At 32.6% G+C, this 17,030-nt stretch overlaps 2 protein-coding genes across 2 annotated transcripts; both read right to left on the reverse strand.

Moving 5' to 3' along the window:
* Positions 1-4,159: 4,159 nt before the first annotated feature.
* On the reverse strand, positions 4,160-8,881 carry LOC139493977 (probable E3 ubiquitin-protein ligase MID2). The gene is made up of 2 exons (XM_071282145.1): positions 8,044-8,881; positions 4,160-4,359 (listed from the first exon to the last, which is right to left on the reverse strand). The coding sequence occupies exons 1-2, from the start codon at positions 8,879-8,881 to the stop codon at positions 4,160-4,162; spliced, it is 1,038 nt and encodes a 345-aa protein (XP_071138246.1).
* Positions 8,882-10,909: 2,028 nt separating this feature from the next.
* Positions 10,910-13,148, reverse strand: LOC139495134 (probable E3 ubiquitin-protein ligase MID2). Its single transcript, XM_071283297.1, has 2 exons — positions 11,962-13,148; positions 10,910-11,227 (listed from the first exon to the last, which is right to left on the reverse strand). The coding sequence occupies exon 1, from the start codon at positions 13,136-13,138 to the stop codon at positions 12,005-12,007; it is 1,134 nt and encodes a 377-aa protein (XP_071139398.1). The 5' UTR covers positions 13,139-13,148; the 3' UTR covers positions 10,910-11,227; positions 11,962-12,004.
* Positions 13,149-17,030: the final 3,882 nt, after the last annotated feature.

The following is a 17,030-nucleotide window of genomic DNA, read 5'->3' on the forward strand; positions in this document are numbered from 1 at the left end:
GTTATTAAGAATTTATTACTGTTTTATTTGAACCTGAGAATCACTGAACCATTTGTTTTGCCAAAATGTTTGCTTGGAATAATTCTTATCAGACCTCCTGGTGATAAATTTGATGTAGTTTCAAGGACATATGTAAATATTTAGTTGGAAATCCGTATTAATTCCTCTCGGACTTGATAAAGTTTTGTTTTAGTAGTAAAATCATTATTTATTCAGATAAGATTACAGTGAAAAAGATATCGGCTCTGTGTGTTTGAGCTTCTTTTTTCTTTTTTCTTTTTATCTTTTCCGTCCCCAATATGGATTTTTTTTATGCTAGGGTTTATGTTGATACCCGTATTTAATGCGTCGAGACAGAAAAAAAACATCGTTGCAAAACCGAGTTCTTCACTTCATCACAGGAGATACAAAGGATATACTGCAGGAAAATGTTTATCAAGTAGCGATGTCACCAATTTGCATTTTGTTATACATTCTTTGTCCAACCGTCAAAATCAAATTACATAGACTAAACCGTTTATATGAATGTCGTCATGTGATGTATAAATTTTTCGAATGTTTTGGTCCAACACATGATGTAGCACTGGTAGAATCAATCTAATCGTTTCAAATGTATACCTATGCGCACGTAAAAAATAGAACTGACACTGCAAACTTATTTTCTGGATTACTTTCAATACAATATGGTCCTGTTGGAAACTGAATGTCAGATTGAAATGCACAATTCATACTAATATCCAAAGGTGTCCTCATTTTGAAGCTACTTATGTAATTTAAATTTGTTTTGAGAGTAAACAGTGTTTTCTAAGTGATAAGGCCTTTATAACTCAGGAATAGACTACCTTAGATTTATTTGGAAAAACTTCTAGGAATTTTGGATCAATCAATGCTCTTCGATCAACTTCGTTCTTTATTTGTCCGTTTTAACATTTTTGGATTCGAGCTTCACTAACTAGTCTTTTGTTGACGAAATGCGCATCTGGCGTAAATACAAAATTTAATCCTGGTATCGATGATGAGTTCATTTACAACCACTGGGTCGATGCAACTTCTGGTGGAGTTTTAATTCCCCGAGGGTATCACCAGACCAGTAGTCAGCACAGAAGTACTGACATGAATTATCATTGATATGGTCAAATTTATTCGTTCATAGTGTGTTAATTTACGTTTTTTGATTTAGTTAAGCTTTCCAATTGATATTTTTCTATGTTGTGATGTTATACTATTGATTCAGAAAAGGGAGAAAGTTTGGTACCATTAAAACGTTTAATCACTCTGCAAATGCTTGCACCTGTCTCAAGTCAGGAATCTAATGTTCAGTAGTTGTCGTTTGTTTATGTAATTTATACGTGTTTCTCGTTTCTCGTTTTATATATAGATTAAACCGTTGGTTTTCCTGCTTGAATGGTTTTACACTAGTAATTTGGAGGCCCTTTATAGCTTGTTGTTCGGTGTGAGTCAAGGCTCTGTGTTGAAGGCAGTACATTGACCTATAATGGTGTACATTGACCTATAATGGTTTACTTTTATAAATTATTTTTGGGATGGAGAGTTGTCTCATTGGCACTCACACCACATCTTCCTATACCTATATTTATAGATTAACTGTTTACAAAAATTTTGAATTTTCTAAGAAATAAGGCTTTTCTACTTCAGGCATAGATTACCTGAGCTGTATTTGGCAAAACTTTTAGGAATTTTGGCCCTCAATGCTCTTCAACTTCGTACTTTATTTGGCCGTTTTAACATTTTTGGATTCGAGCGTCAATGATGAGTCTTTAGTAGACGAAATGCGTATTTTGCGTTAATAAAAAATTTAATCCTGGTAAATAGGATGAGTTTATTCATCTTACAAGAACAGAAAGTTAGAATTTTATGGCAAGCTGTCATTTAATAAAAAGTGTTTTGACAAACAAGTTTTAAGAGGATGATTCTTTATCTACTTATTTGCATAAAAAGAGCATATTCGTTTCCAATTTTGATTATTTATATGACATGCAGTCCTTTTGAAACAGACATTACTAATGAATTGAGGACCAGTCACTGTTTTTTTTTATTCACAATCATACTTTTAGAAGAGGTGGCAGAACCGATTCTTTTAGGACTCAATCACCTATGTTTTTTATTATCAGGGTAGGATGAGAATTTAGCTCAGTGACACATAAATAGTCAGAGAGCTGGTTCGTTTAATTTTTTTGTATACATAGTGTATACATAGTGAAACACCAACTGGTAATGTATAAACGCTTATCATTAGTTAAAGACTGCATGTTGTATTTTAACAGTGGCTTGCTGTCGTTGTTTGATACAAGTGAATTTTTGTAACTTTAAGTCACCGTACTGCCTTCAACAATGAACAAATGAAGGTTCTGAAAAAAAGATATACGAGTCTCTCTTTTTATATACATCATATGAAACTCAGAATGTCTTAGGTGACTTTGTATCACACAAATCTTCAGGTTATATTCTATCTTTTACGAAAAGGCACTCTTGCTGCTAAAGTGTTACTTTGATTTTCATACATAAAATAAGGAGATGTGGTATGATTGAACATAAAACCACTATTCATCATAGACCAAATTATGTCGATCATTCTGCCTTTAACATTGAGCAAAACTAATACAACATAAAAAGCTATACAAGGCCCCGACATAGAAATTATAAAACAATTCATAACATTAAATAAACGGACTGATTTATTCAAAAGAACAAAAGATCAACACATATGATATAGAAGTAGACCGTATGTTTACTTCCATGTCATTTGGTCTCTGGTGAATAATTGTCTTTTCGGAAATCGTAATACATCTCCTTGCTTCAAAGGTGCATCATTGGCCGAATGGTCTAAATAGTTTTAATATACAGTGATCACTAGCCTGTCAACCATGACGTTGTTTTTTTTAAATTTAGTTAAAATCAGGCTCGCGAACAAGTTCATTTACCTCCTATCTTTAATTAATAGGATAACTAGTTTCAGGTCCAAAGTTCGGTAGAATGGTTCCCTACCGCAATATTCAGTATGTTACACATATACCATTATAGCGTTTTCATCTACAATCAATTCTAATAAAATCCACTAAATAACAGAAACTGATTATAACAGATGTAAATTATGTTGATCGGTTGTAATAAATGGCTTTATCAGCCAAACCAGTATGGAATGCGTTATTTCATACTTTTGAAAATACAGTAAACATTATCGTGAACATCAAGTAGAACTATATGTTTAAGTTATCTAAAAATTGATACAGAACAAATAAAAAATCTTCTTCATTTACCAATAGGTTTTAATTATTAACTAAATTATTTCTGCAATAAAAATGTTTTCGGATGTGACTGACGTAACTAAGAATATATTGGTGTTTTGTTTGAACCTTATAACCCATGGGTCCATTGTACCAAGCTCTGTGCATGCAATTTTTCTTATTAGTACGCCTGATTGTGTAATTTGGTATATATTGTTTGATCCTCGTGAAGAAACGAAAAAACTTCCCAGGAAATTAAAATCAATTCCTTTCGGACTTGCCAATTCTTGATTTTGATAAGAAAATATAATTGAACCATCTGTTGAAGAAGACACATTATACAACCCGTCGGCATAAACATAACTCGTGCTGTCATGTGCACAAATATAAAAAGTGTTACCATTTGTTTTAGTTTCTTTAATTTTCTGACCATCTGTTGCATTCAACCACACAATACTGGTGCCACGTGCAGCAACGAATTGGTCATTCGCGATTATATATCGTATACCATAAATCGAAACAGGAAATATCACCATCGACATTAAATTTCAGGAGTTTTCCAGTCAAGTAGTTATTAACGAAAATGTGTTTTTAGTAAATACTCCACTCATTGCAAAACTATTATTTCGTCCTACGTCAAGGGTAGAAAACGAGACCTTTTTCCCAGTACTTAGATTGGCTTCTTTTTGATTCAGCATCGAAGCGTTCGAAGCAGGAAATTGCGATTTCGACAGAATACTGTTTTGGATTTGCTTGCAAATTTCTCCTATAGATGCTACTCTCTCTTGAACCTTTTTAACGACATGATTCCATTCGAAACTTAATGATATCTCCTCAATGTTTGATGAAGCATTTTCTATTTCAGATTCGATTTTTTCTGTCATTGGGACTAACTTGTTATACTCTATCAAACACTAAATTTCTGATCCATCATTGATGCAGGTACTTAATATATTGTGCCAGATATCCATGGTTGACTTTAACCTCGACATTTCAGTCATTCTGTCTGTTACTTCGGTTATAATGTCCTTCTTTTTGACGACCAGCTCTTCTTTTGCAGATTTTTCCAGTTTGTTAATGTGATCGATTAAATCGCTCTTTAACTTCTCTATTTCTGAAAAAAAAAATGTTTCCCCCATTTTTTCAACACTATACAAGTATCTTTGTGTGTCTTGGATTAATTTTTCAAGCATTTTTTTCCTCTGCATTATCAACCTCAATAATTCCATCTTTTGCTTTCCCTTTATGATACCGGATGCCGCTTCTTCTATTACTGCAACGTTTTCGAATTTTCGATGTTTCACGATTACGCATACAGTGCAACAAGGTTTTCTATGATCAACACAGAAAATCTCCACAAATTTATCCGGATGGTCTACACATGTGAATAAACCGGACACAGATGAAGTCTGGTTGGCTTGCACTTCTTTTAATGTCAATCATATATCGCAAACCATATACTAGAACAGGAACTTTGATTGTCCTTGCAATGCTCAGTGTGTGGAGATTTATAAACTTAATTTCCTTTACAGATTGAAATGACACTGCCAACTGATTTTCTGGAATGTTTTCAATATCATAAGGTCCAGTTGGAAACTGAATCTCGGATTGAAATACGCCATTCATACTTAACTTCAAAAGTTTCCTCATTTTGAAAGTACTTATGAAAATAAAATTTTCAGTAAATATTCCACTCACTTCACTCAAACTAGTATCTCCTGTGTTGAGAGTAAACAGTGTTTTCAACTTCCCAGTACGGAAATTTGAAACTTTTTCCTTCGGAACCGAATTGATTGAAGAGGCACATATCGACTGCAACTTATAACTTGGTTTTGGATTTACAGTATCAACTTCACTTATTTTCTATTTCGGTCAAAACCAAATGAACCTTCACTCATGTTAGAAACGGAATTAATCACAGACGCACGTATTGCCTCCGACTGTGGTCTTTGTTTTGCATCTTCAATGCTAATTTGACAAAGAGAGGTAATGTTTTCTTTAAACGTTTCTACTACATCATTATTTGAAACCGAAAGGACTTTTTATCAGTGTCTGATGTAGCAATTTGTACTTCTGATTCGATTTTTTCTTTCATTATTCCTTTATTAATATACAAAATCTTATATTAATTAATGTAAATTTCAGTTAGAATTGTTAGTACTGAAGATGTAAAAATTCATAAAATCAAAATACATCAATCGAAGAAAGGCAGTCTTCAAAAAAGAATTTATGGTTTATAAATTTCCTGTTTACAAAACTTTGAATTTTTCGACAAACTAAGGATTTTCTTATCCCAGGCATAGATTGCCTTAGCCGTATTTGGCACAACTTTTTGGAATTTTGGATCCTCAATGCTCTTCAACTTTGTACTTGTCTAATGTAGACGAAACGCGCGTCTGGCGTACTAAATTATAATCCTGGTACCTTTGATAACTATTTCAAATGAATAAATATGATAAGTTTATCCACTTGTGTTAAATTTCATCGCCGTTTATTGCATATAACCAAGCAATAGTACCGTTACATGCAGCAATAAATTAATAATTTGGCTATTGTAACCATAAACTGTTGGTAAAAGTTTGAGTTTTCTTTCTATAGTTAATGTGTGTATATTTAACACATTAATTTAAATATTTCCTCAATAATAAAACGCTGATGTGCTGTCACGAATTTTGTGATATTAGTAGGCCTACTACCAAACTCAAGATTGCACTTAAATACGCCATCTAAACTTCAGCAATATTTCTTTTATTATTTATTATCAAAATATATTGTTCAGTAAACATTGTTCTCATTTAACATTTACTGTTATCTCAAGCAAAGATTAAGAGAAGTTAAATAGTCATCAATGTATATGTTCTTCAACATGTACAATATCTATCTCGTGATATAAAATTCCACATGTGTATGGTTCTCTGATTAAAAAAACCAGTGTTCATTACTTTAGTATTGTACGTATCAGCTAGACAACTTGACATACGTGTACTAATAATCTACACGGCAATTTTGTACTAATCAGGTTTGACCTTTAGATAAAATTGAGAATGGAAATGGGGAATGTGCCAAAGAGACAACAACCCGACCATAGAAAAAAACAGCAGCAGAAGTTCACCAACAGGTCTTCAAGGTAGCGAGAAATTCCCGCACCCGGAGGCGTCCTTCAGCTGGCCCCTAAACAAATATATACTAGTTCAGTGATAATGAACGCCATACTAATTTCCAAATTGTACACAAGAAACTAAAATTAAAATAATACAAGACTAACAAAGGCCAGAGGCTCCTGACTTGGGACAGTCGCAAAAAATGCGGCGGAGTTAAACATGTTTGTGAGATCTCAACCCTCCCCCTATACCTCTAGCCAATGTAGAAAAGTAAACGCATAACAATAAGCACATTAAAATTCAGTTCAAGAGATGTCTTTTTATTCTGATACAGTCTGGTTCACGTAAACACTTATCTTTTTTCTTATTTATACAATTTGAGGTTAACCCTTTAACACAATTATTATAATGATGGTGTCGAAAAGGACGAAGATAGCAATGCTAGATTGATGTTGTAATTATACAATTTCAGCAACAACAACTTTCCCAGACAAGAGGGAAGTTACTAAAAACTCGTTGCTGTTTTCTTTGAATCCAACAAACCATGGCGCCACTGTCCCTATGTCTTTACATGGAATTAATCTTATCAGTTCCCCTGAAGTGGAAATTTGATGTATATCGTTAGAATTATAAAAACAAACATAAAGGTTTCCATGGCAATCCATATCCATACCTCTCGGACTATACAGTGGTTGGCTTTGATAAGTATATCTAATTGAACCATTGTCTGAGCAAGACACGCTTTTCATTCCGTCAGCATAAACATAACTGTGGTCTTTATATGTGCAAATGTAAAAAGTTTGACCACTTGTTTTTGTTTCTTTTAATTTTACACCGCTTGTTGCATTCAACCAAACAATACGTTTTTCACATGCAACAACGAATTGGTCATTTACATCTAAATATCGCAAACCACAAATAGCATACAAAAACGTAATATTTCGCCTAATGTTCAATGTGTGTATATCTAACAAACGTATTTCTTTTGAATTTGGAAATGACACTGCTATCTGGTCTTCTCGAAACTTCGTGATCTCATATGGTCCACTGTCCAACTGAACACAAGACAGATAGGCACCACTATGATTAAATTTCAGGATTTTATTCGTGTTGCTATTAGTTAAGAGAATTAACTCTTTGATAAATATTCCACTCACTGCAAGACCTTCGTTATATCCTGCATCAAGAGAAAATTGTGATTTCACTTTCCCAGTACGGAAAACTACCCCAGTTAGTTTCGGATCCGAGTTAGTTAGAAAAGTACATTGCAAACTCGACTGACTATTCTGTTTTGGATTTAAAGTGTTAATCTTACCGACAAAGTCTCGTTCACAATCAATTGAACTTCCACTTACGTCTTGAATTGCACCGATTGCAGAACAATGAAGCGATGTCGAACGGATACTTTCTTTCGAATTTACAGTGATCACTTCACCAAGAGTTGTTACATGTTCTTTGATCTTTTTTAAGACGCTGTTGTATTTGAAACTCAATAACATTTCATTAATATTTGAAGTAGTATTTTTTATTTTAGATTCTATTTTTTCGGTCTTTGGAAATATCTTGTTAAACTCAATAAAACATTGGGTATCTGACCCTTCGTTGACACATGTACTCAAAATATTGATCCAGTTATCAATGGTAAACTTTAATTTGGACATTTCAGTCATTCTGTCAGTAAGTTCTGTCACTATTACCTTTTTTTTTGCTGACCAACTCTTCTTTTGTAGTTTGTTCTACTTTGTCAAAGTGTTTGATTATATCTCTCTTTAAATTTTCAATTTCTGAAACAATGTTTTTCCCCATATTTTCCACGGTACACATATTTTTATGTGTGTCTTGAATTGATTTGTTCAGCAATTTTATCCATTGCATTATCAGCTCCAAATATTCATTAGTCTGCTTTGCTTCCTTAATACCGGCTGCTGCTTCTCCTAATTCAACCACATTTTCGCATTTACTATGTTTGACGGATGCGCATAAAGTGCAACAATGTCTACTATGATCTAGACAAAATATCTCGACAAATTTATTTGAATGGACATCACATGTGATCAGCCCAGAAAAGGATGTAGTAATGCCTCTTTGTACCTCTTGTACAGTAACAATTTTATGGTTTGCAGAAACCTTAAATTTTCGCTCACACACAGAACACAGTGCTTCCTGACACACTGTACACCATGAAACGGCCATCTGCTTTACATTGCTAAGTTCGCATGCGTTGCATACCTGTTCTTGTTTCTGTATTGCTTGTTGGTCAATCATCGATGAAATCAAATGATTGGTTGGAAGCTCATTTGCCCAATATTCTAGATTTGAACGCTCTCCAACAGACACTAATGTTCGACAAACGGGACGTTTAAAACTTATAATGTTTTCCTTATCAACGGATGACTGAATGTACGTTTGAATACATACCTTACAGAAAGTATGTAGACATGTTAAATACTTCGGGGTTTTATATGTCTCCAGACATATGCTGCAAGTCAACAGATTGTCTTCTTCTTCTATTACATTTAATGACCTAGTCGCCATTTTGCCACTTTTAAACTTCCTGGGTGAATGATTCATCCTATTATGTATATGCCATATTAATATATCATATCCGAGTCAAATCATGTGCTATTTTAAACTTTTAAAATCTGATAACTTGGTCTTTTCTAGTTTTTATTCTCATAACTCCTCTTTTTCGACTTACATTTATGTCGAGTCTGCGTCTTTTTCGCAAAAGCGATCATAAAATGGTATCCAGAAGAAAGTTTTGTAAAAAATATTTCTTTTTTAACCGAAGTTTCCTTATAAATGGTTTTTCTTCCAGTAACCATTACATTTACTCTGTGGTTAAATAGAGATTTTACAACTGTAGCGAGTGTGATACGATATTATACACTTGAGACAGTTTAATTTTCAAATTTTAAATATTTAAATTGCAACTGTTGAGAGTGGATAACTATCGTATTACACGAGATTTGGTGGTGGAAATTGTTTCTCTAATGATTTGTAAACATTATGCACGCTAACTCATTTCTTCTTTTCTATTGATATGCTCACAAGATGTGTTCTTATATGAGACGTCATCAGGCGTGGTCGCCTTTTTTCATGACGACTCAATAGGAAATTCTGAGGAAAGCAAGAAAACTTGACGTCATTATCGTATTTTGACCAATAAACAACTGAGATGAAATGAACCACACGTTGATTAAAAAAAGATAATTAACATGTTAGAAAAAGGATAAAGTGGTTAAGAATTAGAGTTTGTATTTTAAACATTTATTAGATTCATAAAACATCCTGAATTTTTACCATACAGTTTTTTTCTTTTTGTGTTTGTTTTTCTTTATCGAGATCTACAGTACGACACAAATTTTAAAAAAAATAAGTAAAACGTGTAAGTTCGATCAAATCATAATGGTATAATAAGATATACATTGAGTTTGGTAATTATATACCGCTTCTAACAATGCCACCTCTAATAAATTTCTATTTTTTTGTGCAGGGGTTAAGAAACCCACAGAGTAATTTTTTCTATATTCATCCGATATCTTAAATATTCTATCCCATCAAATGTTGTGGGGAATATGGTCTTAAATTTTCATTGGTGTATTTTTACCAAACTTGGACAGAAGCTTCTTACAATCAAGTGAAATTATCTCGAGGAAATTTTTAATATTTTCCCCCATTTTTCTTTTCTTTGTAAAAAAAAATTCACAACCCAGCAATGAATTTAGGCAAGATAAGGCATGACTCTGAGTATAAAGATTGAATATAAGAAATAATCAAATCAAACAGGTTTTAGTTATGTGGGTAGAAATGATGTATCCCAAGCCATATTCACTATTGAAAACAGGCGCTAGGGTACAGGATTTGGATAATGTTTTTCCTTTTTTCCAATGCTTTAATTGTTTAAGACCGTTTTAAATTGATGTTTTAATTTTACAGAATTAAAATGAAACGTTCGTTCGTGTCAATGTTTTCGAGATATAAGACCATCAAAATTTGGCGGAAAACAATTCTCCATAGACTTTCATATACAACTTTATAAAAATCGGAGTTTCAATGCATATGCATATCATTTATTCTTTATTAAATTCCAGAGATATTTTAGAGTGCATACAATCTAAGGCTATTTCATCATGGATTATTAACAAAACATTTGACTTTTCTACACTTCACACACGTATTCCCCGTTCCAAACAAAGAGACAAATTGAAAGAGTTGGTGGTTCTGCTTTGTTTCTTAAAAAGAGTGACCAACGTAGATACAAGTATCCTGTCTTCGGGTGGGATAAAAGTTCCTTTGTAAACAAATTACACTGCCTCAAACAATAACTTCTTTGAAACAAACATTATATAGATGCCTGATTTCTTTATTAACAACATATTTAACGTTGGAAATATGTTTTTTCAACAAGAAAACGGCAATCACATGAGCAATAACTGTGCCACTCTTTTTTTATTATCAGTTCCTATATTCACACGAGGATGATTCTTACGGAAACTTACCAAAGAATGAAATAACGTACAGAAGTTAGCAATATCATTTTACTTACTTTTATCTTATATAGATGATGTTCTCTTACTAAATAATTCAAAATTTGTTGATAAACATGTTGAACGCATCTATCCAATAGAAAGTGTATGTTTCTATTGTCATAACTACAATCTAACCCCCTTTTTCCAAGTATGAACTATTTTGTGTCTGCTGTTTTCTTTTTTCTTTTTAGCAATTATGTTGTTAGTTTATTTTCGACTTGTGAGTATAAATGTCCCTTTGGTATCTTTCGCCTATCTTTTTGACACTTCTGCATGTAAAATATAATATTGTCATGCAACCAGACGTCGAGCAATTAGAATAAGATGAACATGTTCTTCTAAGAATCCCCTACAACAAATTTAGAATCGAAGATATATTTGATGGACCATTTAAACATTCTGTTATAATATACATATACTAAATATTATGTTTAACTTGGTGATTGAATCTCGTATGAGATAATGAGGTATGCACGATTGTTAAGAAATTACACCTGATCTAAAATGTAAGTAATTGGCGATGTAAGAGAAATAATGTAGAAAAAAACCGATGGTAATTTAATTTCAGTTACAGAAAAACACAGACGCACAGATAGTTCTCTTTAATAATAGTTGTGTTGTTCAATTGTGTTTGCAATAAATCCATTTGTACCCTAAATACCAGTAGGTTATATCATAGGAACTATATTTACATAATTTTAACAACAACTGTGCCGGATGAGAAAGATAATACTGTTTTGTTCAAACCTGAAAAACCGAAGGATCTGTGTCTAAAATTATTCACATAAAATTATTCTAATTAGATATTATTAAAGATGAAATTTGGTGTATACACTTGTTGTACTATAGAAAAGTATAAAGATTGCAATGGATATCCAGGTTCATTCCGATTGGAGTTGACAACGTTTGATGCTTGTATGTATATGAAGTTTCCGATATCATGTTGGCCTCTGTAAAAACTTTTTTTTTTTAAAGTTTCGTCGTGTTCGATTTACTTGAATACATAAATTACATAGTCAGAATGCTACTCATTGCATAACCTTTGTTATGTTCTAAATCAAAGGATGAATTTATGGAATTTACCTATTGAATTGTAACACATGTACTCCGTGTGTGCAGTATGTCGCTAATCAACAATAATTTCACCGAGACATTTGACAGTCTTTTGGATGTTTTCGATGACACGGTTCATTTCGAAACTAAAAGTTTGTTCACTAATGTTCGATGTTGCATTTTTTATTTCAGATTCCTTTTGTTTCTTCTTTTGGACCAACTTGTTAAACTCAACAAAACACTGAACATCAGACCCATCAATGATACATGCACTTAAAATCTTGTGCCAATTTTCGACAGTAGACTTTAAACTGGACATTTCTGTCATTGTGTCTGCAAGTTCTATTACTATGCGCTTCTTTTTGAAGATCAACTCGTCTTTGGCAGTTTTTTCCAGATTGTTAACGTGTTCAATTAAATCGTTTTTCCACTGTTCGATTTCTGAAAATATAGTTTTCTCCATAATTTCAACGCTACACACATTTTCCTGTGTATCTTGAATTGATTTGACAAGCAAAGTTTTCCACTGCATCATACTCCTCAAAACATCGGTCGTCTGCTTTGTCTCTTTAATACCGGCTGCTGCATCTTCTATACCAATCACCTTTTCGCATTCACGATGTTTAACGATTGCACATATAGTGCAACATGGTTGTCCATGGTCTACGCAAAACATTTCGACAAATTTATCCAAATGGTATTCACATGTGGGCAATCCAGAAACATATGAAATTCTGTCTCTTTGTACCTCTTGCAACGTAATAATTTTATGGTTGGAGGATATTTTAAACTTCCGGTGACAGTTTTCACAGACAGTACACAGTGCTTCCTGACACACGCTACACCATGACACGGCCTCCTGATTTATATTGCTCAGTTCGCAAACATTGCATAGTTTGTCTTGCTTCTGTAAAGCCTTTCGATCAATCATCGATATAATTAAATGATTGTTCGGGAGCTCCTCTGCCCAACATTCAGAATTACTAGAATGTTCCCCAACGGGCACGAATGTTCGACAAACCGGACATTTGAAACCTTTATTTATGATTTCCTGAGACACTGATGACTGAATATACGAATGAATACATAACTTACAAAAAGTATGTAGGCATGGTAAATACTTCGGATTTTTAAACATCTCAAGACATATACTACAAGTTAACAGGTTGTCTTCTTCCTCTACGACCTTTACTTTTGCAATCGCCATTTTCGTCACATTTAAATCAATATGAGTTAAATCATGTGTTTATTTTTCCGTTTTTGTCTATTCTAATTTTATTTTCCTATTTGTTTTTTTTTGGCTGATATGTTTTTGTTCTTCAAAAACTCACAATGCCAATAAATATAAAAGAATAAACTCTGAATTTAAGGATTGAATATTAGATGGGAACAAACAGAGAGGTTTTTATAACATTAATTTGTGTTTTAATTGGTATTATGTTGAATTTTAAACCGTTTTTATCGTCAAACTATGCTTAAAAATATCGCTTATAAATTATTGCAGTTCAATAATTTCACCTCATCCAGATCTGTATTCATGCGACATGTGGGTTAAGGATTATGTACCCTTGCATGTGTTGATTCAATACTTAAACATGAACATTTTATAGAATATCAACAGCCTTTCCCCTTGTACTTTAAAATGAAACAATTCGGTTCTTGATAGGTAGAGGATTATTGCATGCACTGCTAGCTATGATTTCCTTAAAATAAGTTTACAAATTAAGACATTGGTTAAAACAAATATAAACATGGACCAATTCAAGTACACCTTTTAGGGTGCGCTCGACCTTAGTGACTCGGCATGAATTATTTTGAAATATCAAATTTTTTTTAGAACATTTTGTAAACAATAAACGCTTACACATAATGGACAAACAATTAAGTAATAAGTTATAACGAAAATCTCTGTATCAAAGTCTATGGATTTTCTACAATATCTTTATTTGCCACAAAATACCCAGTTTCTATTAAATGCAATAAAACAATAAATAACAAAGCTTTGCACGTAGTTGCTCCATGGTATATATATATAAAGGCTCATTTTACAATTTATTATCTTTGCTGTTTATACTTTTGTCCTTTGAAAATTTCATAATTCACATGGCTACAGAAGGGGTCATTAACCATAAACGTATCTAAGATGGACAACACATGTGTTCAGCGTGTTTGAAATAAAATTGTCGATTCAAAATGTCTGCATTCAAAACGAAACAAGGGAGCCACTGGATATGAAATCAAACAGATGCAAGGAAATCGGCATGATTTGTGTGCACGTGTTTTTAAATTCATATTCAGGTTTGTATCAGGTCGTTGACAATCTTCAAAGGTCATATCAATGGTTAACCAGATTGCATCTAGTCTAGATCTTGTTAAAACTTGAAAATGTGGATTATCACATTTTAATACACGAGAGCGAACATTTACAATACCTTACAAAACGAACCTAAAATGTATTTTTTCTACATGCATGTGAACATGATGCTATACGAATCGTTAAGTAAACATGATAATAATATCCAACGAACATTGCTTTGTCATTCAAGGCTAATGACCTCGCTAGTCACGTCCGCAAAGATCTTTCATTAAGTGGAAAAAATATTTCCTCTGAATGGAGTTTTATCTAAGTATGATCACTATATCCAACATGAATTACCATAATATTCTTCGGTTTCTTAATAGTTGATTTGCATGTAGACATTGTAACTATATCAAACACCGCTTTCTGAACTAACAGATGATTCCTTTAACTGAAAACAACGTTTTTCAGATACTGTCTTAAATTGTCGTTTTCTTCCCTGATTGTATAACAAGTTAAGCAACTTAACACATGTATGCGTATGCAATAACATGTGTTTCCTACTGGACGCTTTACATGCAAAAGTCAACTGAATAAAAAGATAACAAAACATTCCATTCTCGTAAAAACACTGTCACAACTCTTTTATATGATGACAAAGCGTTTAAGTTAAGTGGGTTTCTAAAACTTATGAACAACTATACTAAATGTTCAAACAAATAGAATAACAGGTACTAAATTTAGCATCGTACTTTTGAGTTTGTTCTTGAAATATTTTGTTTGAATATATGTATGTTCTATGACCAAAATAGAAAGAAAATATATCTAAAGTTATGCAGTCAGAAAATAAGATGGCCATTTAGCAGGAATGAAGTAAAATAAGTATACAATTGCAAAGAAACATTTTTCAATTTTTATAGTTCTATAAAAAGGCGAAAGTGCATTCAGATTTTCCGGACTCGATATTTTTCAGAATGCAAACAAAGAATGATATTCAATCTAATTACAATTTTAGGCTATCATACACATTGATTATGCGGCATTCCTGTTGAAGGCCTTGTCTACTCTTTGGTGCATGCTTACCATTATGGTTTATTTTCTTCACATAAGTTGGGACCAATTAAAATCGTCAAAATCAATGTATATGCTGTTACAATGACGTATGATTAAGTAACAGTTTTTAATCAATTTCACACGGAATGCGTGAAGTCGGTCAAGGCCGATAACCTTTCAAGTCACGTTCGCAATTAATTTTGTATGAAAGAAAAATGAAACTAATGAAAGCTTTTAAAAGTCAATATTTAATATTTTATTCAAATGCATTCATTGATTGACTTTGCCATTTCAAATATAGATATTTCTAGTTAGCAATTATATTTTTTAAAACGTGGAAAAGTGCATGTAAACGTGCATCAATTTCATGGGATGATACAACATAGAACTGCGCCTTCGATCTATGACAAAGCATGTTTTTTATTGGTTCGTTAAAAACAAAGACCATCTTAAAATACCATTGAGAATTTCTTCATTGTCTACTGACTGATGAACACATAGTGATGTACTTTGCTGAAGTCTGATCTCTCTTACTCAGTTTTTTTAAATTTAATATGGCTGTATAAATCAAGGTTAACTGATTTTATGGTTGCATTTTCATTTTCTTGTTTTTCTCCCGCGAGGGTATGTGTCTATGCATATGGTGTTAACCAGACATCTATAAAACGTGTGGGAAATAAACAAGAGCCAATACAAAATCACAAGTCACAGAACGTAGACAACATCATTAACTTTTAACAGATAAAAACCAAAACAAGATTGTACGTTTTAAAATCCCCCCCCCCACGTGAAAAACACACCAGAAGATGTGTCATAAAATAATTAACTTCCAATACCGGTACTTTCATTTGTAGGTTCAATCGCGGTGCAAAATAATCATCAAAACAGACGTATATATTATTTTGTTTATATATAAAAATATAAGAGGATGTTGTATGATTGCCATTGATGCCATTGAGACAACTTTTCTTCTGACACTAAATTTTAACAACTGTAGGTCACCATACGAACTTTACGCATAGTCAGCTACCAAAAGGCCCGAAATGACAAATTTAAAAAAAAATATGCTCAGACAAAAACTAACAGCATGATTTTTGTGCAATGCAATAAATGAAAAGCAAATATGATTTATAGCAACAAACGCCAATCACTGAATTACAGGTTCCTTGTTCTGTTATTGGAATTATATGACTTGTGTTTTGTCATCATTTTATGAAATATCTTATTTTGTTGTTATGAAATGTAAAACTCATTCAAGTTTCTCAAATTGACATCTAATTTATTAGCCAGATTTCGAACTGTTTCAATAACTAAGTCCCTAATTAAGTTGTCTACATGATACTTATTAGTTGAAATCAAATCTGAATTAAGCATATAACGTTACACTCTGTCTTATTCTGAAGTATATGCGTTATGCATGTTTGCCTCTTATTTTAGTTTATTCTCCCTTAGCATCTAAGAGTTACTAAAGTCTGTACACAACAGGTGCTCTTAACTTTATAACTGTTGTTTTCAAATAATCTGTAATAGGATTAAGGGCTTGCGGTAACATGAAACAAGCGGTAATCTTTAATAATCTAATTAAAAGTTAATCAAATCTTTACAGTAGATTTGTCACTTTGTAAGAGGATTAAATTTTAATCCGGTTTAATTTTTTATTTAAGAATAAGTCACGTTCACATAGCTGAACTTTGTATGCCACGTTCAAGTGAAATATAAATTGTTCAAACTTATATAGTTTATTCTA

The sequence above is a fragment of the Mytilus edulis genome, chromosome 11 (genome assembly GCF_963676685.1).
Source record: "Mytilus edulis chromosome 11, xbMytEdul2.2, whole genome shotgun sequence".
Lineage (NCBI taxonomy): Eukaryota > Metazoa > Mollusca > Bivalvia > Mytilida > Mytilidae > Mytilus > Mytilus edulis.

Coding starts and splice junctions, on each gene's coding strand:
- LOC139493977 (XM_071282145.1), bottom strand. CDS start 8,881: ATGGCGACTAGGTCATTAAATGTAATAGAAGAAGAAGACAATCTGTTG. Junction 4,360..8,043: donor GTTGGTCAGCAAAAAAAAAG/GTAATAGTGACA, acceptor TTTTTTTTTCAG/AAATAGAGAAGTTAAAGAGC.
- LOC139495134 (XM_071283297.1), bottom strand. CDS start 13,138: ATGGCGATTGCAAAAGTAAAGGTCGTAGAGGAAGAAGACAACCTGTTA.